Below are 27,116 nucleotides of genomic sequence, written 5' to 3'. Positions count from 1 at the left end.
CAGAAATAAGCATAATACATTTGCAAATTAATTGATTTGGCCTAATAGTGAAGCAGCCAAACTCTGGAATCAGGTAGACCCAGTTCAGACCTCGGCTCTGACACTTAGCCACTGTTTGACTGTGACCATATTTAATGTCTCTAAGTCACATTTTTGTTACCTGAACAATGGAATGGTTGTAACATTTACCTCAAAACACTGTGATGAGAATCAAAGGAGGTAATGCACAAATAATGCTTGGATGTGGGCCTGTCATATTCTAACTTTCAAAAGGTATTAGTTTTTATGTCTTTATAATTATAAATTTGAGATAGTATCCCATTTTTAAAATGACATTGAACTGGAGGGTGTTATACTTAGTGCAATAAGTCAATCAGAGAAAGACATGTATCATATGACCTCACTGATATGAGGAATTCTTAATCTCAGGAACAAACTGAGTGTTACTGGAGTGGTTGGGGGTGGGAGGAATGGGGCGGCTGGGTGATAGACATTGGGGAGGGTATGTGCTACGGTGAGTGCTGTGAATTGTGCAAGACTGTTGAATCACAGATCTGTACTTCTGAAACAAATAACGCAACATATTTTAAGAAAAAAGAAAAAGAAGAAGATAGCAGGAGAGGAAGAATGAACGGGAGTAAGTCAGAGGGGGAGACGAACCAGGAGAGATGATGGACTCTGAAAAACAAACTGAGGGTTCTAGAGGGGAGGAGCGTAGGGGGATGGGTTAGCCTGGTGATGGGTATTAAAGAGGGCACATTCTGCATGGAGCACTGGGTGTTATGAACAAACAATGAATCATGGAACACTACACCAAAACAAATGATGTAATATATGGTGATTAACATAACAATAAAAATTAAAAAAAATAGTTAATGTGACAAATAGTGGAATAACTAAAACTTAAGTGGGAGAATATCTTGTCTTTCTGTCAGAAATTTCAGACAATATGATGACTATTTTAATGCAGGTACTGTAATTGTTGCTATATATGGCATAATTGCTCTGTTATAATAAAATAATTATTACTAAAAAAATGACATTGAAAATGTTTCTTTTTATTCTATACTTCATACTGTACCTAAATGCTAAGGAAGACTGAAAGTCTATAACAGAATTGTGGCACGGTTCTGACAGGAAGCTGTTCTGTGTTTAATTAAGAATTACGGATTAAACAAACCTATTACTTTCTTTTTTTTAGAGGCGCCACACAAGTGGGTGGGGTTGAGGGGAGGTTGGAGCAGAGGGAGGGAGGAGAGAGAATCTTATGCAGGCTTCACACCCAGTGCAAGCCCGTCACAAGCCTCGATCTCATTACTGTAAGATCATGACCTGAGCTAAAATCAAGAGTCAGATGCTTAACCAACTGAGCCACCCAGGTGCCCCGTTAAAACCTATTACTTTCAGTAAAATTACAAGGTTATGGAAAAATACTATTTTGCTGGCAGTGATTATTTTTTTAAAAGATTTTATTTATTTATTGAGAGAGAGAGAGAGAGAATGGTAGAGAGCATGAGAGAGAGGAAGGTCAGAGGGAGAAGCAGACCCCCCGCTGAGCAGGGAGCCCAATGCGGGACCCGATCCCGGGACTCCAGGATCATGACCTGAGCTGAAGGCAGTCGCTTAACCAACTGAGCCACCCAGGCGCCCGGCAGGGATTATTTTATTGTTCTATTGTACTATAGTCTGCCTATAAGAGGAAACATTATTTACCTTTATGGAATATGGTATTCATTTATCAAAAGATACTTAAAAACAGACTTGATATATGCTTTATTGGTAAAAACAATAATCAAGTTCAGTGCTCCTCTTTTCCTAAGATGTTTTATGTATGTTAGGTGTACTCAATAGCCATATCAATTGCATTTTGGAAAGAACCAGCAGGCTTAGGAACCATGATACTCATAATTGCCATCTTATTTAATAGGGTTATTTTCAATATTTTTTGACTAAAACTGGTGATGACACAAGTAATCTGACTTTTCAAACATAAGTGATTATTCTGCTCAGCGTAACATATTTTCCATAGTTACTGAACTGGCATTATTTTAAAAGACTGACTACTTAAATATTTTCCTTATAAAGTGATTTTAATTTGCTACTCCTCAAACATATCAACTACCTGGAAAGCCTTAGAGGATTAAACTCGATTCTGTGTGGTGATTCTATATGGTATCCCAAAAGATTCTTTGATTTCCTAATAAATTTAAGCCAAGTCAGATTTAGATGTCATAATTAAAGATGTTTTAAAAAACAGGAAATAACACGCATATGTTCAGTAAGCAAACTGAACACAGAGAAGGCTTTAGAAAAACGTGCTTCTTTAAAACCCTTTCCCCTCCCCCCTCCCCAACAAATATGCTCTCCTCAAGTATCTTAACTAGGAAGTTTATTTTTCTGAGACTGGATTGTCCTCAGTAGCTGCTCGATTCATTACATGGGTCCTCCCATGATGTTCAGAACCTAAAGAAATTATGATAAGCACTAGCTTGAGAGATGGGTTTTTTTGTTTTGTTTTGTTTTGTTTTGTTTTGTTTTTCTTTTCAGATGGGTCCCAGAGCAGTGAAAGAAAACTTGAGTAAGCGTCGCGAAGGTGAGAAGGTAGAAGTAGCACCACACTTAAGCTTATGCTGGTTGCCTTACTTTTCCAATTAAGAAAACATGTGGCTTCAGGGGCTGCGTGTAGGACACAACTTCTATCACTAAAACTGAGGTGACCTCAAATACTAATCTTTGGAAAACATGATTTGGGATTCCTTTAAAGTATGTCTCAAGTACTCTGAAGTGGAGGTAGTGATTTCAGAAACTAAGGGAAGGCAGACTCCTTGCTGGGTGTAGTTTCAACTGGCTGTCACCTGAAAATTAAAGGAAAAGCAAGCCCTTTCTGAAGAGCCAACCAGTGCTGTGCACAATTAAGGAAGGCTCCAGTGCAAGGAACTAGCTAAAGGGAAGTTGTCAGAGTTGATGGTGGCTGTGGTTTCCTTCCCTGAAATGAAGACATTATTTGAATCTTGGGTTGATACAGAAGAGGGGTCTTGTACATTCTCTGAATCTAAAACATAAACCTATCTCTAAGAATAAAAGAGTGGCCTTTATACAATGAGTAAAATTTCGGCTTGCCCTTGCCTGCAACCCAGGATGATCCTAAAGATTTTATCCTTAAGTATTAAGTAATGAAATTTAAAAAAAATGGATTTGGAAGAATTTTCTATGGCCGGCCATCTAAGCACAGAAAAAGGCTTCTATGATGGTAGAAATTAGGTTTCTTATGGATGTGTAAAGCTGGAAGAACCTGTTCAACAGTATCACTGGGGATTGGAGCTGGGGGATGGTCTTATACAATATCCCTGGGTTGACAGTGGGTAATACTCACATGTCTCTTCTGTGTTTATTGTCTATTACTGAGTAAGAAAGAATGTTAAGCTACAATCTCAGGCCTGAATAGGAGATATTGAAAAGGTGTCAATCTTTAACATTGTCACCTGTAAGCTATTAGTTGCTTGAGCTTAACAGCTTCATTTTCTTAGTCCTTTGATTACTTACTGAGTACTATAAGTTTTTTGCCACTGTCTGTGTTGAAAAACAATATGTCTAAAGGAAATGGTTTATAATCCACTCCACAAATAGTTTATAAGGCTGATTTAGATGTTAGTGACTTTGATCTTACTTCCATAGATCCCATGCCAAAGATATATTTTCCATGGTTCCCGAAGAGGTCATGGTTGTGGTCCTGGAGTCTTGTAGGTCCACACATTGAAGGAATTCAGCATGCCCCTGTGGCTAGTATCAAGATACACTCTAATGACCCCATGATTTTCTAAATAAAGAAGTTATCAAGTGCTTCCTGAGTAATTTCCAAGAAAGCCTTGGAGCATTCAGCTGATCCTGAATTAGAGAACTGATTGCCAGTAGCAAGCCAGAATTAGATAAGCATTTTGGGGGGCAGGTAGTGAGGGGAGAGGATGCATTGGAAGCTAATGGCAGCTTAGCAACCAGTTCTTAATGCATGGGTTTTAGAAAGTTGGTGACCTTTTTGCTGTCAGCTTTCCCAGTTAAGAGGTTCTTTGTCTAGGCCAAACCTTGGTCTATAGGATATAATGTGTCTGCCCAGTAGGACTACAGGCAGAGTGCTGGGGACTAGTGGGCCTGGTACTATGGAGAGTCTACAGTAGGGTTGGGACTTCCCCTAGCTTCGCCTGAGATTCTTTTCCTTGCTGATCTAACTACCCTGCGGCATGACTGCATCTGACATTCGCTAAGAGAGGCCAGGTTTTATTCAACCTTTAATGGATTAAGCAAGACAACTCCCTTTATTACTTTTACAAAGAGCAAGGTGACAAGGGTCATCCAATTATTAATTATAAAAGGTCTCCTTCTTGGAGTAATAATGGAACTGATTAAAGAAAATCTTTAATACAGTGTGAATTTATATCTAGGGTGTTCTAAGGTGCTAAGGTTTTCAGATGGGAGAATAAAAGGGCAAAATTTATATCTGAGCATAATTAGAGTAATATTTTTATGGATTCATTCTACCCAAACTTCACAAGTTTCTCCCAAGTAGAGAAACAGGGATTCAAGATCAAAAGCAAAGTGGCCTTCTGATCAACTGGGGTTAAATCTAGTGGGAGAAAAGTCCCTTGATTTTTTTTTTTTCTTTTAGGGATTTAGCAACACTGAATTTGGGGGAAGGGGTGGGACCAGCTGTTTTTAATACTCCCAGTACTTCTCATATATGTCTTATCATGAATCCATGATTGCTTCAGGTTTATTTTTTTCCTAAAATGCAATGGACCTGAATCTTTTAAGAAATAATTCTAACTCATCTAAGAGACTGCCAAATCCAAAGCAAGATTAATTTATAAGTGAGGTCCTCATATGGGCAAGGCACTCTCATAAGCTTTATGGAGGAAAATCTAAGTGAAAAAGCCAACTCTAGGCCTTTAAAGAGTTTAAAATCAGGTTGGAAGATTAAATTTTTGTTAGTTTAAGCAACTTAAATTCATATGTACCATAGGATTGACACAAATGGGAACAGAAAAGGGAGATAATTCCTTTTAAAGAGAAATAGAAATCAAGAAGAAATAGAAATCAAGATATTCAAAGCCATATAGAAAGATTACATTGCAGAAATGAGGAACCATTAAACACATTTAAGTAGAAATGGCTGTGCGTTAAGGAGATTAATCTTTAACAGTGTATAGATTGAGCTTAATGCGGAGAAATTAACGAAGGCAGATCATTTTGCATTCACCTAGGTAAAAGGTATTGAGGATTAAAACTAGATTAATGGCAATATGAATAAAAATAAGTTGAAAAATTATGGGCATGGTGATTTGAATTGCAATCCAATAATGAATTAGGAATGCAGAGCTGTCTGCATCTGTTAGTTCTTATATTAATAAGCTCTAATTTGAATTCATTTTTACCTAAATCTATAGTGAACTACTATACTGAATCCCTTGAAGGGAAAGGAACTCGTACATAAAAAACTAACTGAAAAGTACAAGAAAGACAAAGGTTTCCATTTCTCTCTGAAGAGTAACCTGCCACTGTGACTAAAGCAAACTTACATAGGGGCTGTCATTTTCTTAATACTTGGCACCCTTGGTTCAGAGCATGCTGATATATTTGTGTAGCATGAACCACTGACCCAAGGATGGGATTATAGAGGTGGAAACAGCCACTGTTTAGACTTAGGAGAATTTCTGCGCCTTTTCTTGAAAGTAGGGAAGTTAAATGAGGGCATAAGGGAGAATCTCATTTATAGACTAGGTAGGAAAAAATGAAACAAAAATTTTCGGCTACCCAAGAGGAGGCTGCTATGAGAAAAGAGGAGTTAAGAGCTTCTGGAGAGTAAGAACAACATTAGCTGCCATCTTAAATGATTTAAGGCATTGACCAAACATGAAGGTCAAAACCAGGAGGAGGACATAGGGCATGAGGACAGTATATAACCTTTTCAACTTTAGAGAAATACAAAAGCAATGTCAGAAGCATGACAAGTATCAGAAGTATATTAAACCACCTATATCCACATATTGTATAACCTAACTCAGGTTTTATAACAGTAACAAAAAAAAATTACTATTTTAACCAAGGTAAATTTAAAAGCAAAGGAATTATTCAGAACTTTGGCTGATAATTGCTTGTTCATGTTCATCATATTAGTCATTCATGGAAATAATCAAACCACCTTGAAAATGTCAGCAAAGTTTTTTATATATGTATATATACACATATGCATATACAAATACACACACTTTTGTGTGTGTGTGCTCACAATTGTACCTATTTGAGAGTGAGGTCAAAATGGAAGCTTCTCTTTTTCTATTTGGCAATCTCTTAGTGTCCTGCCCTTCAACAATCTTCTTTTTCTCACCTCTCTCAACATCACCCATTTCCTGCCAAAGTTCAATAATCCTAGTAGTGGTTGCAAAGTCACCCCCAGATTCCTTGGATTAGGAAAGCAGCTATAGCCTGGTTGAGAACCACAACAGGAAATAAACACATAGGCTTGAGGAACTTAGTTCCAAGAGAGTTATCCTGAAGAGAACTTGGAAAACTAGAGAAGAAATGGAACAAAGATGATCAGAATCTCCTCTCCCCAACCATCTTCTCCTTATTCTCACCATGGTTTTGTGGACTTCCCTGAATTCTAGTGCAGACAAGGCTAGTACCTTAAAACTAGAAAGATACTATATAAAAGCCTTGTAATGTTCCTCATCATGCAGCCAGTGGAACTCTGACTATAAATGTCCAGTGAAGGGTGAACTTAAGTTACATACAATCAAAGAACCAAAGGAATGCCATTCTAATTTTAAAAAGTGATTCATATTTGGAGAAGGTACTTGTGTGACTTCATTCACTATCATTTATTAAAGTAGTTTCATCAAATTGACTTATCAGAGGCTGGGTAGCCACGGGCATGTGTCATTCAAAACCCCTCAGAGTAAATCTTCTGAGAAAAGTGTAGTTGGATGACAGCCTTCAGCCACCACACTTCCAGAATCCACTGCAGCATTCATCCAAAGGCCATACTCATCAAGTTGATCCAAACCAATGACTGAATGGTTTACCATTCCTCAAATGGTGGAGGTAATACAGCTGGCCACATATGCACAATGTGGGACCCTTCTACAGTTAACCTTTTATCTAGGACTTCCTATTGGTCTGGCACTTTCCTGTAGCCTCATTGGTGTCAGTTTAAGGCTTTTTATGCTCAATTCCCCTTCCTTCCCCCTCTCCTCTCACAGATGTCAGACCCATATTATGGTCCAGAGGTTTCTCTCATCTACTTCTGCTGTCTCTCCACTTATCTCAGATGTTTCCCCCCAAAAAGCTCTTGTACTTCTAATATCTTGCTGTGTGCTTCTGGTAGGACCCTTAGCTTACAAATATGATAGAAGTTACCAAATTCCTGTAAAACAACTGGGAGAAGTACAATGTTAAATACTAATGCTATCACTGAAACATGCATTTTTCCAGCTTTTTCTCTTCCTCTCTTCTGATCTTTTTCTCTCACCCAATTCCTTTTCCAGAGCCTACCTGATTTTTTTTTTATTTTGATATATGGGAAAAAGAAAAGTTTGCCACGTCTTTTCTAGCAACATTTACAAGAGATGTGCCAAGAGATGAATCAGAGCAGCACTGTTAACTCCATTATCTGGTTTCAGTGTGTATAGATTATTCCTTCATTGACACTTGAGAAGGGGGAGGAAAGGGTCGATGTGGTCTGGCTCTAAACTGGTTAGGAATGTTGAAAGTAGAGGAGAGAGAGAGGGATGGAGAATCATCATAAAGCGGTGCTTCCATTCTGAAAGTCTGCTCCAGTCTGTTTTCCAGGACAATAGAAGTTGTAATATTTAGAAGATTTATAGTAATGTTTCATTCTATAAAAACATACTTTAAAATATTTATAGAAAAAGTAAAAGAAGTATATCTTGCTGAAAGAGGTTGGGATTGAAGGCTAAATATAAATGTACCCTTCAGGTTCTTCAAGAGGAAGTTAGCATTCAGATAATGGCAAATTCTCTTGATGACTGAAAATTATCACCCTTTCCCTTACCATCATAATGTTAAAATCTCTTGGCAAATCTTCGAAAAAGAAGTTTCTGGAAAAGTGAAATGGAAGGGATCTGTTCAAAATGCAAAGATAGATAATCTGTTTTAGCTAACCATTTACACAGCTTGCACTTAAAACAGGGGTACAGATTAACTCTGCTGCTTTGACATTGATAAAACTTCACGTTTAGATATGAGTTAGGAAAGCAAGATGTTATTAAGTACTGGATGCCACAGGGAGGATTTGCAGGAACTCTGAGACCATAAACACAGATAAGTCCTCAAGATCATGACATACATGTTTTCATAATCAAATTGGAATTCAACCTAATTATTTTCTAAGAAACTTCCATTTTGTCAAGTTTCATTTTCTAGTAAACTTAAAGACACAGTATGTAGGGAGTAGTGGAGAGAGAGTAATCCTTTAAATTTTCTATGAATAATCCATAGTGGTCTTTTATCACAGCTAGTTTTCCTAATACATTTAAACCATTGTGACATTGTAATAGTGATGTGAGTAGTTCTTCACATATTTAAGAACTTTGAAGAGTTTATAGACATAAATGTAATGAAGATGTGACTTATTTGACAAAAATCAAACTTTTATTTGAAAAATATCAAACTAAAGATGGTCTATGTTATTTTCCAGGAGCTCCATATTTAAAATGTGAAATTTTATGCATTTAACTTAAAGCAAGTAACATGTGAATGTATCTAACAGAAGGTTTTTGAAGAGTGAGAGTACTATAAACATAAATGTAAAACTATGTCTTTGCCTAAAAAACCCTAATACACAAATTTAAATGTTGCTTCTCTTTATATTGTACACACGTGTTCAAATGTCAACACTTATAAAACTAATCTATCTTTCTACATGTCTATGCTGTGCATAAGCTTTGGTTGACAATTTCACTTTAAAAATCTATTACATTTGTTATAGTATCATTTGCAGTACAGGCACCTAGAAATATTCTTGAAAATCCAATAACAGAAGATGAATAAATATTCTATAAATGTCTTGAAATATTTGCATCACTTAGAAATAATGAAGTGGAAAGTTTTCCAAGCCATGTTATTAAATGACAAAGAGAAACGGAAAAAACCCAAAGTTGGAGATGCAGGATAGCCTACTGAATAAGGTCACAGACTCTAGAACCAGACTAGCTGGGTTTGGATACTGATTTGGCCACTTACGAGCTGTATGGAGAGAAAGGTTTTTTAAAACTGTTTCATACAACAGCTCCCTAATTTGTAAAATGAAGGTCAAATTAGTACTTACCTCACAGATCAGTCATTATATAAGAAACAATTTTAACAATACTTGCTACAATGTCATTACTAAATCAGTGCTTGTTTGTTTCTAGAATGGCCTAGTTTATGGCAAAGAGACACAATAGAAAACTACTTATTCTATAGGAACATAGACATGTATTCAAGTGACAAAAAAAGGCTACAAATTGATACCAATGTGTAACTGTGGGCATTAAATGAAATCCTTTGCTTTTTGAGTATTTTACATGCAAAATATACTTCATACGTTATTTCATGATTAAATTTTAAATACTTTCATCCAACCATTAAATAACAATGAAGTTTACATTCATTGACTTATTGACATAGGAAGACATTCATGCACATTTCATTAACCACAAACAAGCAGATCAAAAGATGGTATTGTGTTAATTTAACTCATTTATGTAAAATTATGTGATTTGTGCATAGAATGATAATGTTAATAACCAATCCATTTAGGTGATTTTGCCTTTGTTCTTTGTATATAGACACATGTAAGCATAATTATATATATATGCACACACAACTAGACATTATTACAAAAAAAACCTCTAAAAGCTACTTTGTGAAAAAAAAAAGCAACAGTAAGGCTAGTTACTTATACCATCATGCAGCATCCTGCGTTCAAGCTGCATATGGTGAGAGCACAGCCAAGTACCACTGATGAATGGAATGAATTAAAAAGATTATGAATGTACTCACCCACCAATCGCCTGGAGTCCAGAGAATTTGGAAGCGTCCAAATCATGGCCACTTATTATTCGAGCCTTAAATCAGAAACAAGAAAAAAACAAAAGAAAAACAAACAGGCCTTTAGCATACCATAGCTGCATATATATGAATTTGGGACACAAGTCAACTGCACTAGACATGTAACACCTAGTATGACAGATGCTAAGCAGGGTCAGCTCCAAGTCAAAGCTACTATGTTTTTGTGGGGAGGGGGCGGTTTGAAATTAGCTGTCAGCATTTAAATAAAAGCACTGGCACAGTCCAGGAAAATATATCCTATTCCCCAATATGATTTGCCCTTAAAAGTTGCTAGGTGCAGTGAACACCATGAATGAGTCAGGGAGATCATGATTAGCCAGACCTCAGAACAGATGCTGAGTTTGACCGCAGCAGACCCCTAGGTTGGCAAGTGTAAGCTAAAGTAAGCGCAGCTGGCAAGGTGTACCCTCTTCTTAAATGCAGCATATCGGGGGCACACTTAAAGGACAACCGAAGAATGGGAAGCTGGGATAACATGCACATTTCACAACTAAAACAGAGGAACCAAAACAGGTCTAATATGTCACAAACAAACATGTACAAAAGACAAGGTCCCTCAGGAGAGAAGAAAAAGTATGATTTAAAACCTTTTCATCCACAGAACTGCTATCTGAAAGAGAATCAGGAAAAGAAGGAATAAATGTTAGAAGGGGTACTTTACGAAATCACTTAAACGTATACATGAACAAAGCATTACTATTTTACGTTGCTTAAAATCATAAGTAAACAGAATTTCAAGGCTGAACCCCAAGGGAAGAGGGTCCTCATCATTTAAAGAGCTGGAAAATGTGCCAGAATGCTTGAAAAGTATCCAAGGGTGATTGTAGGGTTTAATGAAAGGCAATATGTCATATAAAGAAAAGAACACAGTTGAAGAATCTGAAGTCCTAAGCCCCAGCCGGGGCTCTGCCACTTACTAAGCACATGGGGCAAACTACCAAATTCTCTGGAGTCTGGAATCTAGACCCAACTCTGCAAAAAGGTCATGGACATTTTGCTTATTGGCCTCCAAACATTTTTCAGAGACTCAACTGAGATGAATATATGTCCAAGTAAACCCCAGGTGACTACATAAATTACGCAGGTTTATTAAGCATGGATTATTTATGGCTTGCCATGGAAACTCAAGAGCTAAAAGATTAATCAAATATACTCCACTTGGCAAATAAAAAATAAACAAACAAACAAGAACACTGATACCTGAAAGCACTTCAGTGACTTAAGATCACAAAGCTAAGGAATGGCAGAAGTGGGGCACGAATCTAGGGCCCCCGAACCTCACCTGCTGCCCTTTAAGTCCCATGTTCCAGGTAAATTGAACAAAACAGAGCGGGGTCCACAGTTCTCCAGCCCAATTTAAGATACATCACAGAGTAAACATTTCTCAGTTGCAACTGCTCTTGGACCCAAGATGAACAACGGTGAACGATGGACTAATTTTTGTTTTTAAACTCAAGTCTGAATCTGCCATGGTCCTCATGGCATGGTCCATTTCTACCTGACATAGCAGTATTGCTTTTAAACTTATTAGTTCAGTTTTGCTTATTAGTAGAAAGCTGGAGGAACTTCTCTGAATACAAGGTGGCAGAAAGCTAGAGCTAAAATGACCTTGGGGTTCAGAGAGTCAAAACCTTTCATTTTTATGGATGAGCCCCGGCAATATAAAGGTTTATCTAGGTCATGTAGCTCAGTGACAACTTGTATTGATAAAAATGTGAAATGTATTTGTTTTCTCGACTCATTAAGTATGGCTTTATTAATTACTTGGCAATATTTTCGACTCTAAGATATTTCACAGTATCTCAGAGTTAAGTCTTTGAATATAAAACTAGAAAAAAGCACAAATAATAAAAAAAGATCTTATTTACGGCCATAGAAAATTTTAAGATACTGCATACAATACAGAATATTAAGCATTAAATAAGAATAATATATCCATGAAAACTGTCACAAGCACAATTTAAAATCCTATAATAACTAATTTAATATGAGATATCAACTGATCAGACAATACGCATCTGTGTTTCAATAGGTACCAAAAAGCTGTTCAATAAAATTTCAAAACAAAACCCTCTAAATCACTTTTTAAACATTTAAAATCAACTGGAATGAATCTTGAGCTTATTATGTTAAAAAACATGTCGCTTCCAGAGACCTAAATCTAAGCGTGAAGTATTAGGGCATTCCCATTATTCCAAGCAAAACAAAAATGTCCACAATCATCATTTTAACGTATTTCTTGAAATTCTGATCAATACGGCAAAGCAGACCAATTAAAGAAAAAATAAACAACATAAATGTTAGAAGGCAGAACACAAAGTTGTATTTTCATCTTTAACCCAAAAGACAAGTCACCTGGAAAACTGTTAGGGTTAATAAGTAGTAAAGTGAACATAAACAAAAAAATAAGAACAGTTATTTCCTACAACCTCGCAATAACTAGCTTGAAAAACAATGACATGAGATCTGATTTCAAATATCCATTACTTTGACATTGTCTCCTATTAATAACTGGATTCTATATCAACCATTCCAGTAAGTAAATGTAATCTTAACAAAGTCAATTATTTTTCAACTGCTAAATCGAAGACACTTCAACTTTTTAATTCATTATTCAAGTTTCATTCATTCCTCCACTGACACATATTTTTATCAATTACCAACAAGTCTTTTTTCATTCCTACTCCTTTCTTGTCAACCTGCTATCCTGTCCTCCTTGAAACCTTTCTAAATACAGTTAAGATCACACCACTTCCCTGTTTAAAACCCACCAATGCTACCCCGTGCCCACGTGAGAGAAAACAGATCTATGTCTACTGCAGGCTCATGAGCCCTCATTCACACCCTACACTTTGGTCAAATTAAGTTCTTGCCATTTCATCTTCATGGCATGCTCTTTGAAATCAGTGTGCTTTTACATTTTCAGTTTCCTTTTCTTAAAACAAGTGCTCCCCTTCTTCATCTAGCTGTCTGTCAGCCTCTAAAACTCAGTGAAAGCATACCCTTCTCTCTCCTGGAAACTTGTAACATCTCAGGGATTCATGGCTTGTGTGCATGAGTACTGCACACTGCATTCCTCCTGGCTAATCTTCATCTTTTGTCAGTTTCTTAATCTGCCGTCCTCCTAGATAAAAGTGCCTTTAACCTCCTCTTTCTAATTTCTACTCCATTTCCGAAATATAGTAGATGGCCAGTAAATGTTTATTCAACATTGAGTGAACAACCTTAAATAAGCTACATTCTTTGGAACTATCTAAAAATCCAAATAAAATTTATTTCATCTTCCTGTGTAGGGAAGATAAATTATTTTATAACACATTTATAGATTTAGTAGTTAAAATCCTAATCGCAAGTTGTTGTAGGGTTAAGAATATTTCAAGTATAACTGGATTAATAAGTCAAAACATCTATGACCTTTTAAAAGAAGAATTATGAGGAAAGTCTGTGAGGATTTTAAAAATCTATAGTAACCAAATATTACTGTCCCAGCAAAATAGATTGAAAGATAAACTCAACAAAATTAGCCAAGTAACAAACCCTTGTACTTAAGAATTGAAGAAATAAGGAAGGATGGATTGTTATTAAAGACAAAGAGACACACTGGTCAACAAATGATGCTTAGAACATAGGTCAAGTATCTGTAATACTTATTTATATCCTCATCTCACGCATAGCCCATGAAGTTGCAGATGTATTAATTAAATATAAAGTGAGAGAAAATGAGTAAAAATAGAAAGGAGGAATATTTATTAACTCTATGGAGGAAGATACATTTCCAGTTTAGAGGTAAAGTTCATTAAGTCTGTTATGCCCACTTAGTACTTTTGTATATAAAAACAAAGAAAATGAAACATATTTGCTAAAACCACATATGTTGGTATGTCCAGTATATAAAGAACTCTTATAGGTCTCTAAAAAAATGACCGTAATAGCCTCCAAAATTGGTTAAGAATGTGACCAGATAATTCGCAAATTAGAATGCAACAATGGTAAATAAGCATGGAAAATGATATAATTTATTAAAACTATGCCTTCAGATTATAAAATTAGCAAAAATCCTATTTTAATGATACTAAAAATAATACTGAAGGCTGTTAAAGAGGTCCTTAATCGGACACTCTGATGCATGGTTGATGACAGTGAAAACAGTAATAAAATTTTTAGAAAATTTTTAGTGATATCTAGCAGCAGACTGTTTTGTTGAGAAAATTTTTTGAAGTTGATGCTAAGGAAATTATTTTTTGTTACAGATTGAATTATGTCTCCCAAAAGTCACATGCTGAGGTCCTCACAGCACCTCAGAATATAGGCTTCTTTGGGAATAGGGCTGTTGCAGATATCGTTAAGATAAGGTCCTACTTGAATACGGTGGTTCCCAATCCAATATGACCAGTGTCTTTATAAAAAGGAGATATTTGGAAACAGATGCATACACAAGAAAAACACCATCTGAAAGATTGCAGCTCTGCGGCCACAGGCCAAGGATATTGACCAGATGCTAGAAGAGAGGCTTGGACAGATCTTTCCCTAACATTCTCAGAGGGTGCACTGCCCTTTTAGCATACCTTCATCTCAGACATCTAGCCTCCAGAACTGTGAGACAACAGATTTCCGTTGTCCTAAGTCACTCAGTTTATGGTACTTTGTTTATCAGCCATGGCAAACTAACATAATTTTAAGTCCTGAAAAAAAAATTAACGTGTAAAGATCTGCACTTTCATTATTCACAAAAAGAAACCTGGAAAAACGTGCATAATCAAGTATAGAAATATGGGTTGAAAATTATGTTGTAGGGACGCCTGGGTGGCTCAGCCAGTTAAGCATCTGCCTTCGGCTCAGGTCATGAACCCAGGGTCCTGGGATCCAGTCCTACATTGGGTTCCTTGCTTAGTGGGGAGCTGGCTTCTCCCTCTGCCTGCCGCTACCCCTGCTTGTGCTCTTCTGACAGATAAATAAAATCTTAAAAAAAAATAAAAATAAAAAACAAGAAAATTATGTTCTATGACCTTGATTCAATAATTTGTGACCATTAAAGTAAACATATTTAATACACTATATAAAAATGTAAGAAATGTTTATGTGTATATACATATTTACATATATAATACAGGTTTAATATACATTATACATGTACCTACTACATATAGATAATCAGTACACACACACACACACGCTCACAATGGCTTTGTTCCCTGACAAATTGCCTTTCATTCTACATGTAGTTCTTTTGCTTAGTCAAATTCTGATTAAACCTCCGTAATTACCAAAAAACAAACAAACAAAAAAAAACCCTCTGTAATTACATGCTGGATGCTCCTTATAAGACTGTTCCCAATGCTCCTTGTCTCAAAAGTCCTATCATTGCACAAGGTCATCTTGCAGTTCAGTGACTTAATGCTGTTAATATAAGATCACAATGCATCCATCTACTTTATAGTGCAATCTCCTTTATAATTGGATTAAAGTGAAGTTCCAGGGACTGTACATTTTTTTAATATCTCAAAATTTCATAAAGTAGTTATTTAATTTTTTTAAGCTTACAAAATATTTACTAGGTGAATATCACTATCTATTCAATCACACTGCATAGGAACTTTAAACTATTAAGCTTATAAGAATATATGTAATATAAGTGTGTCTCCTGAATATTAAACTCATCAATGTTTCCAGTGTGAACATACTCAAGAAGGAACTTTGAATGTGATTTAAGGCAACATGTGACCTCCTGAGCACTCAATTTTCCTTCACATGTAAGTGAAATAAGAGAGTTTGGCCAGCATACATCTAAAGCCTCTAGCTCTAAATTCTATGATTTTGTCTCTCTAGATATAATTTTCAGTGTAACAAGAAATATTTACTCACCAGTGACCACTCAAAATATTAATACCTACTACCTAAATTTGAGATATATTATTTCACAATTTAAGATAAAAGTAAAAATAGCAGCAAGGTCCACAATAGCCAAACTGTGGAAAGAGCCAAGATGTCCATTGACAGATGAATGGATAAAGAAGATGTGGTATATATACACAATGGAATATTATGCAGCCATCAAAAGGAATGAAATCTTGCCATTTGCAACGACATGGATGGAACTGGAGGGTATTATGCTAAGCGAAGTAAGTCAATCAAAGAAAGACATGTATCATATGACCTCACTGATATGAGGAATTCTTAATCTCAGGAAACAAACTGAGGGTTGCTGGAGTGGCAGGGGGTGGGAGGGATGGGGTGGCTGGGTGATAGACATTGGGGAGGGTATGTGCTATGGTGAGCGCTGTGAATTGTGTAAGACTGTTGAATCACAGATCTGTACTTCTGAAACAAATAATGCAATATATGTTAAGGAAAAAAAAAAAGAAGATAGCAGGAGGGGAAGAATGAAGGGGGGAAAATCGGAGGGGGAGACGAACCATGAGAGACGATGGACTCTAAAAAACAGAGGGTTCTAGAGGGGAGGGGGGTGGCAGGATGGGTTAGCGTGGTGATGACTTTTAAAGAAGGCACGTTCTGCGTGGAGCACTGGGTGTTATGCACAAACAATGAATCATGGAACACTACATCAAAAACTAATGATGTAATGTATGGTGATTAACATAATAATAATAAAAAAGTAAGATAAAAGTAAAAATTGTGTTGTTGTATTTCCTTTCTTGGTATTTTATCCTTGCTATAACACTTTTTGAAGAAAATTTAGATGGAAGAAATCTGAAAGTTTATAAAGATTTTGAGATCTGGAGGCCTATCTAGCTTAAGAATTCCTTAAACTTTTTTGCTCTAATGTCCTTCTTTTCTCTCTAGTCCTTCAAGGATAAAACAAATCTCCCACTAAGTGATATTGTTCACTATCACTTTGGAAATAGGTTTGCTTAATTTTCCAGCATATCAAAATACATATGACTTTTAAGATATGTATACTATGCCTGAAAATCATGAGATGGGAGCTGAAAATAATCCAGAGAAAAGCCTATATTGTAATCAAAAGATTGTTGAATTTCCATTAACCTTTACAGAGTACCTACTATGTGTTGGATATTTTGCATAGCACCTTACCTGCTCTTTTACAGAATCCTATCAATTGTCTTGTGAGGCTATCAATATTCATTAGCTCTTGCCAAGGCAGAGGAAATCCTTTGGCCTGTCTCACATTTCCATTGTAATTCAGGATATAATGGGGTGGGTGCTGAGTGAGAGATTAATGATAGCTCATATACTTTTTTGTTCAGTTATGGACTGGGGGGTTAACTTAAAAAATTGAGAGAAAAAAATACACTATGGTAAGGGTATATGAAAGATATGAACAAGTTGATATGGGAGCATAGAGAAAAGATCTCTTAACTCTGCAGTCAGAGAGGACACTGGGTTTGTAAACAATTCATGGGGGCAATGATTTATGAATGGGCATTTGTCAGTTCAATGAAGCCATTCTTAGAGGAAAAAAATTGCAAAGGCACTGAAGCTTGAAAGAGTAGAGAGTATTAGGAACTGAAACATGGGAGTGTGATAGTAAAGAATTATAAGAAATAATAATATGTAGATGAATAGGGTTTCTTGATTAAAAATCTTGATAGATTCCATAAATTACACTCTAATTATAATGTAGAACCACAGACTGTTTTCAAGCAAGACCGTGACATGTAACATGATCAGGGTTTTATTTTGTTTTTAAAAATCTAGGCCAGTCCTCTGGACAATAAGGCAGAATAAGATGATATAGAAAGACTCTGCTCTCTGGCCCACTTATATCACAATTCTACACACATGCACAATTGCTAGGTAACAATTTTCTTTCTTTCTTTCTTTTTTTTTTTTTTAATAAGCTCTAGGCCCAACATGGGCCTTGAACTTATGAACCTGAGATCAAGAGTCCCATGCTCCATCAACTGAACCAGCCAGGCACCACAACTAGATAACAATTTTTAATATGTTGTATACCTGAAAATAATCTAACATTTTGTGTCAGCTATACTCAAATTATTTACAAAACTTTAAAACATATCCAAGCTTAGGGGTGCCTGGGTGGCTCAGTCAGTTAAGCGACCGACTCTGGATTTTGCTCAGGTCATAATCCCAGCTTTATTTTGCTGAGATCAAGCCCTGAGACAGGATGGACTCTGTACTCAGCAGGGAGTCTGCCTAAGATTCTCTCTCTCCCTCTGCCCCCAACTCCCCCACCCCCGTGCTCACTCATGCACTCTAGCATGCTCTAAAATAAATAAATCTTAAAAAAAAGTAAGCTTAAAAGGAAGACAAACAATCTCCCCAATCACTACAAATGAAGTAGCAATCCAAAATTAATAGTGAGATAAAAACCAAAATTGCTCTCAGGGTCACTGGAACAATTTTTTACTCAGCAAGCATTGATCAAGTGACCCCTAAGTGCTAAGCATTGTGCTAGGGGCTAGAGATACAACAATTGAAAATAAAGATAAATGTCACTATTCCTCTTAGAATTTCAGTGGTAAGCCCACACCACAGAATCTGTGCAACAGTAACAGCTAAAACTTTTTCTACCAGGATAAAACAGTGAATTAATCCAATGTCAACACATACAATATAAATGCAGGAGATAAAAACTATGAGCGTGGAGAAACAATAAGGAAACTTTCCATCTACCTGGAAACATAAATGGAAAAAATTTACCCAGGATAAAGGAAACCTCAAGCCTATCTGAAGTGTAGGTTCAGAATCCACATCAAATTGAAAACTGAAATACATTTATTCTTTTCACATTAAATACTATTAGAAATTGATGATGCTCCTGGCCACAAAAGAAACCTCAGCATATTCCGTAAAAGTGGAATTAAACAATTAAACAAGAAATTAACAGTGGGTTGGCAATTTAAAGCTACCACCACCAAACAAAAAACTATGTTTGGAAAGTTATAAACATTCCCTAATGATTTGGGGAGGAAAAACAGAAACAGTGGAAATTATGAAATATTAATAACTAATCTAATATTAAACATACATCAACACACATGTACATACATGTACTTCTGGGATAAATCAGTTGTAATAGGAGGCTGACAGCCTTAAAAGTATATTTTAAATATAACTTAATTAAAATAGACAAGGTAAATATTCAACTCAAGAATCACAGAATAAATTAATAGTAAAATCAGGATAGTAAAGATGCAAAGTAATTATGTAAACTTTTCTGAAAAAAATGTGTGAAGTGTGAGGTGATATCTCATTGTGGGTTTGATTGGTATTTTTCTGGTAATGAGTGATGGTGAGCAGCTCTTCATGTATCTGTTGGCCATCTGTATGTCTTCTTTGGAGAAGTGTCTATTCAGGTCCTCTGCCCATTTTTTAAACAGATTGTCTGGGACTTTTTTGGTGTTGAGCTGTAGCAGTTATTTATATAGTTTGGATATTAACCCCTTATTTGGTCTATCATTTGCAAATATCTTCTCCCATTAAGTAGATTGCCTTTTTGTTTTATTGATGGTTTCCTTTGCTGGGCAAAAGCTTTTTATTTTTATGTAGTTCCAATAGTTTACTTTTGCTTTTATTTGCCTTAAGACCTCTCTAGAAAAATGCTGCTATGGCTGATGTCAAAGAATTACTGTCTGTGTTCCCTTCTAGGAGTTTTATGGTTTCAAGTCTCACATTTAGGCCTTTAATCCATTGAGTTCATTTTTGTGTATGGTGTAAGAAAGTGGTCCAGTTTCATTAATTTGCATGTAGCTTTCCAGTTTTCCCAACACCATTTGTTGAAGAGATTATCTTTTTTCCCATTGTGTGTTCTTGCTTCCTTTGCCATAGGTTGACCACATAAGCACGGTTGACTTCTGGACTCTCTTTCTGTCCCACTGATCTATGCTAGAATTTTTTTTATTATTATTATGCTAGAATCAAAGAGACAAGAAATGACAAGTGTTGGTGAAGATGTGAAGAAAAAGGAACCCTTCCATACTGTTCATGGGAATGTAAATTGGTACAGCCACTGGGACAAACAGCAGAGAAGTTCCTCAAAAAATTAAAAGTAGAAGTACCATGTGATTCAATAATTCTACCTCTGGGTATTTACCCCCAAAAATGAAAATACCAATTTAAAAGATATATGTACCCTTATGTTTTTATTGCAGCATTACTTACAACAGCCAAGGTATGGAAACAACTGTAGTGTCCATAGCTACATGAATGGACAAAGAGAATGTTTATACATACACACACACATATATATGTATAAAATGGAATATTAGTCATAAAAAGGATGAGATCTTGCCATTTGTGACAACATAGATGGATCTAGAGGGCGTAATGCTAAGTGAAATAACTCAGATTGAGAAAGACAAATACCATACGATTTCACTCATATGTAGAATCTATAAAACAGAACAAATGAACAAAACCTGAACCAAACCTATAAACACAGAGAACAAACTGATGGTGGCCAGAGGGAAGGAGGGTGAGGGGATGGGCAAAATGGCTGAAGGGGAGGAGATACAGGCTTCCAGTTATGGAATGAATAATTATGGGAATAAAAGGCATGGCATAGGGAATATATTCTATGATATTGTAATAGTGTTTTATGGTGACAGATGGTAGCTATTTTTGTGGTGAGCATAGCATAACAGAGTTGTTGAATCGCTATGTTGTATACCTGAAACTGATGTAAAATTGTGAACCATACTCAAAGTTATGAAAGAAAAATTTCTTCTTTAAAGCATAAATAAAAGTACAATTCTTTATCAAGACTGGTTACAAAGAAGGAATGTACACATGAACAATATCATTATGTAAAAAGGATGTAACTGAAGATGCAGTGGAAATTCTTAAAAAATTAAAAGTATGCTATAAACATCTTTATGTCAATTAATGCTAAGACTTGAAGGTAATTTTCTAAAAACATTAACAAAAATATACTTTCTAAAAGAAATTACTAACATTTATGAAAAAATATGGAAAACTAAAACCATTATTAAGGAACTTTTATTCAGTAGGAAAATCTCCCCAAGAAATAACACCAGATGGTTTTTTTAAAGTTTTATGAAGTCCATATTAAGTAGATAATACCAATGTAATACAAATTTTACTATAGAAGTAAAGTGAACACATAGAATGGAAATAGAGAGAAATGTACATTTTCTAAGGCTAGTATAAGCTTGCTATTAAAATCAGAAAAGGACAGTACAAACTAAGATTATATACCAATATCATATAGGAGAACTCATAAACAAAATCCTAAATACATTTTTTGAATTTGATCCAGCATGGGTGTATACATTTATCCAAGCTGGATTTATCGCCAAAATAAAATAGTGCTTTAACAATATAAAAAATCAGACTTCTGCTTCCAGGAAAAAAAAAAAAAAGATTTATTTTCCCTATTACTCCCACTAAATACAACTAAGAACTTTGGACATAATATGTAAAATAAGCACATATAAAGCTCTGAAATTTGGAGAGATGGCATAGTGACTAGTGACTTTAGACACAAAGTATAATACAGTGATGAGTTTTCTGGGTTTTCTGTTTGCCTCAAATATCCCAAACTGAACACTGTAACCCAGAGGTATCAATGGTGCAGACAAGAAAGGCTCCAAGGAAAACCTACTATCCGTAACAGAGGAACCAAGAAAGGGACAGACCACTCAGACAAAAACCTTTAGATGATAATTAACCCTCTATAGCCAAAGACCACAGACAAGGATGGAGAAAGATGGCGAAGGAGTAGGAGACCTGGATTTTGTCTGGTCTCAGGAATTCAGCTGGATAGGGATCAACCCATTCTGAACACCTACGAACTCAAAAGGAAATCGAAGAAAAGAATAACAACAACTCTCTGAACAGAAAAGCGAACACTTTCTGGAAGGTAGGACGTGCGGAGAAGTGAATCCGAGGTGATATTCGGGAGGATAGACGGCGGGGGAGGGGCCCCCGCCAGCCGCTTCTGGCAAGTGCTAGAGCCGCAGAGCACAAAATCGGAACTGTTAGAAGTCGGCTCCGCTGAGGGACATCGCTGCAGTGGCTAAGCGGGGGGTGGAATCCTCCCGGGGCAGTGTGGTCTCGGGACCCTTGGGGTCGCAGAAGGACCAGGGGTGCCTGAGTGCGCCTGAGCTCCCAGGGATGGGAGCGCGGAAGCCGGCTGCAGAGACGGGGCCGAGGCGTGGGCTCTCAGCTCAGGGTGTGCCATAAACTGTGATCCGTGGCCCAGTCGGGCCACTGCTCTTCCAGCAGGGACCCAACAAGCAGCAAATCTGGGGAGACTCCCCTTCCTCCCCCAGGAGGAGCAGCGCGGGAGCGCACCGCAGGGATCTGCTGGGCTTGGAGACTCCACACGGGGTTGGGTGCCAGAGATAGAAACACTTGGTCACAGGCCGGGTGAGCATGGAGTGCGGCCGGAGACTGGGGAGACGGGAGTGACTGACTGTTTTTCTCTGGGGGTGCACTGAGGAGCGGGGCCCCGAGTTCTCGGCTCCTCCGGGCGGAGATTGGGAGGCCACCATTTTCACTCTCATCCTCCAAAGCTGTACCAAGAGCTTGCAGGGAACAAAAGCTTCTGAGAGCAAACCCAAGCAGATTGCTTAGCCCAGACTGGCAAGGGCGGAGCAATTCCACCTCTGGCAAAGACATTTGGGGACCACGGCAACAGGCCCCTCCCCCAGAAGATCAGCAAGAACAACCAGCCAAGACCAAGTTTACTGATCAAGGAGAACGGGAGAACTCCAGCGCTAGGGGAATACTGCACATGGAATTCATGGCTTTTTTACCATGATTCATTAGTCTTTCACAGTTAATTTTTTTAACTATTTTTTTTTAATTTTTCTTTTTCCCTTTTTCAACCAATATCTTATCAATCCCTTTTTTAAAAAAAAATTTTATTTTTCATTTTTAGAGTCATATTCTATCCCTTCATAGTAGTTACCCTTATTTTTGGCATATATATATAAGTTGTTCTCTCTTTAAAATTTTGAGATACAGTTTCTTCTAACATATCAAAGTACACCCTAATCTCTAGTGTATGGCTTTGTTCCAATCTCCTGCCTGATCACATTCTCTCCCTTTTTTTTCTTTCTTTCCTTTTTTTTAATCCTCTTCTTTATTTTTTCAAACATCTTATCAATTCCTTTTTTAAAATATTTTATAATTTTCATCTTTATACTCATATTCCACCCTTCATCATATCAACCCTTATTTTGTACATATATGTCTTTCTTTCATTAAATTTTTACAAGGCACTTTCTTCTAACAGACCAAAATACACCCAAAATCTAGTGTGTGGCACTGATCTATACACCAGCCTGATCATATTTGACCATATTCTGGTTTTTTTGTTTTGTTTTGTTGTTGTTTGTTTTTATCTCTTTCTTTTTCTTTTTTCTCTTTCGTTTTTCTTTCCCTTTCTTTTCCCTTGGTTTCAGGCCTTTTCTGATTTGTTTAGAGTATATTTTCTGCGGACGTTGTTAACCTATTAGCATTTTGTTCTCTCACTCATCTATTCTCTTCTGGACAAAGTGACAAGACGAAAAAAAAATCACCTCAACAAAAAGAACAAGAGGTAGTACCATCTGCCAGGGACCTACTCAATATGGACATTAGTGTGATGTCAGACCGAGAGTTCAGAATCATGATTTTAAAGATACTAGCTAGGCTTGAAAAAAGCATGGAAGTTATTAGAGAAACCCTTTCTGGAGAAATAAAAACTAAAATATAACTAAGTTGAAATCAAAAAGGCTATTAATGAGGTGCAATCAAAAATGGGGGCACTAACTGCTAGGATAAATGAGGCAGAAGAGAGAACCAGTGATAAAGAAGACCAAATGATGGAAAAAAAGAAGCTGAGAAAAAGAGAGATAAACAACTACTGGATCACGAGGGCAGAATTCGAGAGATAAGTGATACGATAAGACAAAACAACATTAGAATAATTGGGATCCCAGAAGAAGAAGAAAGAGAGAGAGGGGCAGAAGGTATATTGGAGCAAGTTGTAGCAGAGAACTTCCCTAATGTGGAGAAGGAAACAGGCATCAAAATCCAGGAGGCACAGAGAACCCTTCTCAAAATCAATAAAAATAGGTCAACACCCCGACATCTAATAGTAAAACTAACGAGACTCAAAGACAAAGAGAAAATCTTGAAAGCAGCTCAGGAGAAGAGCTATGTAACCTATAATGGTAGAAACATGAGATTGGCAAGAGACCTATCCACAGAGACCTGGCAGGCCAGAAAGGACTGGCATGATATCTTCAGAGCACTAAATGAGAAAAGTATGCAGCCAAGAATACTATATCCAGCTAGGCTGTCACTGAAAATAGAGAGATAAAAAGCTTCCAGGACAAACAAAAACTAAAGGAGTTTGCAAACACGAAAGCAGCCCTAAAAGAAATATTGAAAGAGGCCCTCTAAGCAAAGAGAGAGCCTAAAAGCAGCAGAGACCAGAAAGGAACACAGACACTATACAGTTACAGTCACCTTACAGGCAATACAATGGCACTAAATTCAAATCTTTCAATAGTTACCCTGAATGTAAATGGGCTAAATGCCCCAATCAAAAGACATAGGCTATCAGATTGGATTAAAAAACAAGACCCATCGATATGCTGTCTGCAAGAGACTCATTTTAGACCCAAAGACACCCCCAGATTGAAAGTGAGGGGGTGGAAAACCATTTACCATGCTAATGGACACCAAAAGAAAGCTGGGGTGGCAATCCTTAGACAAATTAGATTTTAAAACAAAAACTGTAATAAGAGATGAGGAAGGACACTATATCCTACTTAAAGGGTCTATCAAACAAGAAGATCTAACAATTGTAAATATCTATGCCCTTAACATGGGAGCAGCCAATTATATAAGGAAATTAATAACAAAAGCAAAGAAACACATTGACAACAATACAATAATAGTGGGGGACTTTAACACCCCCCTGACTGAAATGGACAGATCATCTAAGCAAAGTCAACAAGGAAATAAAGACTTTAAAGGACACACTGGACCAAATGGACTTCACAGATATATTCAGAACATTCCATCCCAAAGCAACGGAATACACATTCTTCTCTAGTGCCCATGGAACATTCTCCAGAATTGATCACATCCTAGGTCACAAATCAGGTCTCAACCAGTACCAAAAGCCCGGGATTATTCCCTGCATATTTTGAGACCACAATGCTTTGAAACTAGAACTCAATCACAAGAGGAAAGTCGGAAAGAACTCAAATACATGGACGCTAAAGAGCATCCTACTAAAGAATGAATGGGTCAACCAGGAAATTAAAGAAGAATTAAAAAAATTCATGGAAACCAATGAAAATGAAAACACAACTGTTCAAAATCTTTGGGATACAGCAAAGGCAGTCCTGAGAGGAAAGTATATAGCAATACAAGCCTTTCTCAAGAAACAAGAAAGGTCTCAAATACACAACCAAACCCTACACCTAAAGGAGCTAGAGAAAAAACCGCAAATAAAGCCTAAACCCAGCAGGAGAAGAGAAATAATAAAGATCAGAGCAGAAATAAATGAAATAGAAACCAAAAGAACAGTAGAACAGATCAACGAAACTAGGAGCTGGTTCTTTGAAAGAATTAACAAGATTGATAAACCCCTGGCCAGACTTATCAAAAAGAAATGACCCAAATCAACAAAATCATGAATGAAAGAGGAGAGATCACAACAAACACCAAAGAAATACAAATACAAAGAAATTACAAAATTATAAGAACATATTATGAGGAACTATATGCCAGCAAATTAGATAACCTGGAAGAAATGGATGCATTCCTAGAGATGTATCAACTACCAAAACTGAACCAGGAAGAAATAGAAAACTTGAACAGACCTATAACCACTAAGGAAACTGAACAGTCATCAAAAATCTCCCAACAAACAAAAGCCCAGGGCCAGATGGCTTCCCAGGGGAATTCTACCAAACATTTCAAGAAGAATTAATACCTATTCTCCTGAAACTATTCCAAAAAATAGAAATGGAAGGAAAACTTCCAAACTCATTTTATGAGGCCACCATTACCTTGATCCCCAAACCAGACAAAGACCCCATCAAAAAGGAGAATTACACACCAATATCCTTGATGAACATGGATGCAAAAATTCTCACCAAAATACTAACCAGTAGGATCCAACAGTACATTAAAAGGATTTATTCACCATGACCAAGTAGGATTTACCGTGGGCTGAAAGGTTGGTCCGACATCCGCAAATCAATCAACGTGATACAATACATTAACAAAAGAAAGAACAAGAATCATATGATCCTCTCAATAGATGCAGAAAAAGCATTTGACAAAGTACAGCATCCTTTCTTGATCAAAACTCTTCAGAGTATAGGGATAGAGGGTACATACCTCAATATCATAAAAGCCATCTATGAAAAACCTACAGCAAATATCATTCTCAATGGGGAAAAGCTGAGAGCTTTCCCCCTAAGGTCAGGAACGCAGCAGGGATGTCCATTATCACCACTGCTATTCAACATAGTGTTAGAAGTCCTAGCCACAGCAATCAGACAACAAAAACAAATCAAAGCATCCAAATCGGCAAAGAGGAAGTCAAACTCCCACTCTTTGCAGATATGATACTTTATGTGGAAAACCCAAAAGACTCCACCCCAAAACTGCTAGAACTCAAACAGGAATTCAGTAAAGTGGCAGGATATAAAATCAATGCCCCGAAATCAGTGGCATTCCTATACACCAACAACAAGACAGAAGAGAGACAAATTAAGGAGTCGATCCCATTTACAATTGCACCCAAAACCATAAGATACCTAGGAATAAATCTAACCAAAGAGGCAAAGGATCTGTACTCAGAAAACTATAAAATACTCATGAAAGAAATTGAGGAAGACAGAAAGAAATGGAAAAACGTTCCATGCTCATGGATTGGAAGAACAAACATTGTGAAGACATCAATGCTACCTAGAGCAATCTACACATTCAATGCAATGCCCATCAAAATACCATCCACTTTTTTCAAAGAAATGGAGTAAATAATCCTAAAATTTCTATGGAACCAGAAAAGA

The 27,116-nt window shown here is 36.7% G+C and overlaps 1 protein-coding gene across 3 annotated transcripts in view; it reads right to left on the bottom strand.

The window, feature by feature from the left end:
- UNC13C (unc-13 homolog C) overlaps positions 1-27,116 on the bottom strand; it is a 601,702-nt gene that overhangs the window by 466,642 nt on the left and 107,944 nt on the right. For all 3 annotated transcript variants that reach the window (XM_028100275.2, XM_088025127.1, XM_028100274.2), the window contains exons 2-3: positions 10,713-10,735; positions 10,057-10,121 (exon numbers count right to left, since the gene is read on the bottom strand). In XM_028100275.2, coding sequence (XP_027956076.2) covers positions 10,057-10,121; positions 10,713-10,735 — 88 coding nt within the window. The remainder of the gene's footprint in view (positions 1-10,056; positions 10,122-10,712; positions 10,736-27,116) is intronic.

Source organism: Eumetopias jubatus, unplaced genomic scaffold (genome assembly GCF_037043125.1).
Source record: "Eumetopias jubatus isolate StellerSeaLion01/CBP00866 unplaced genomic scaffold, mEumJub1_p1.0 scaffold_7, whole genome shotgun sequence".
Classification (NCBI taxonomy): Eukaryota; Metazoa; Chordata; class Mammalia; order Carnivora; family Otariidae; genus Eumetopias; species Eumetopias jubatus.
This window is presented reverse-complemented; position numbering and strand designations above follow the sequence as displayed.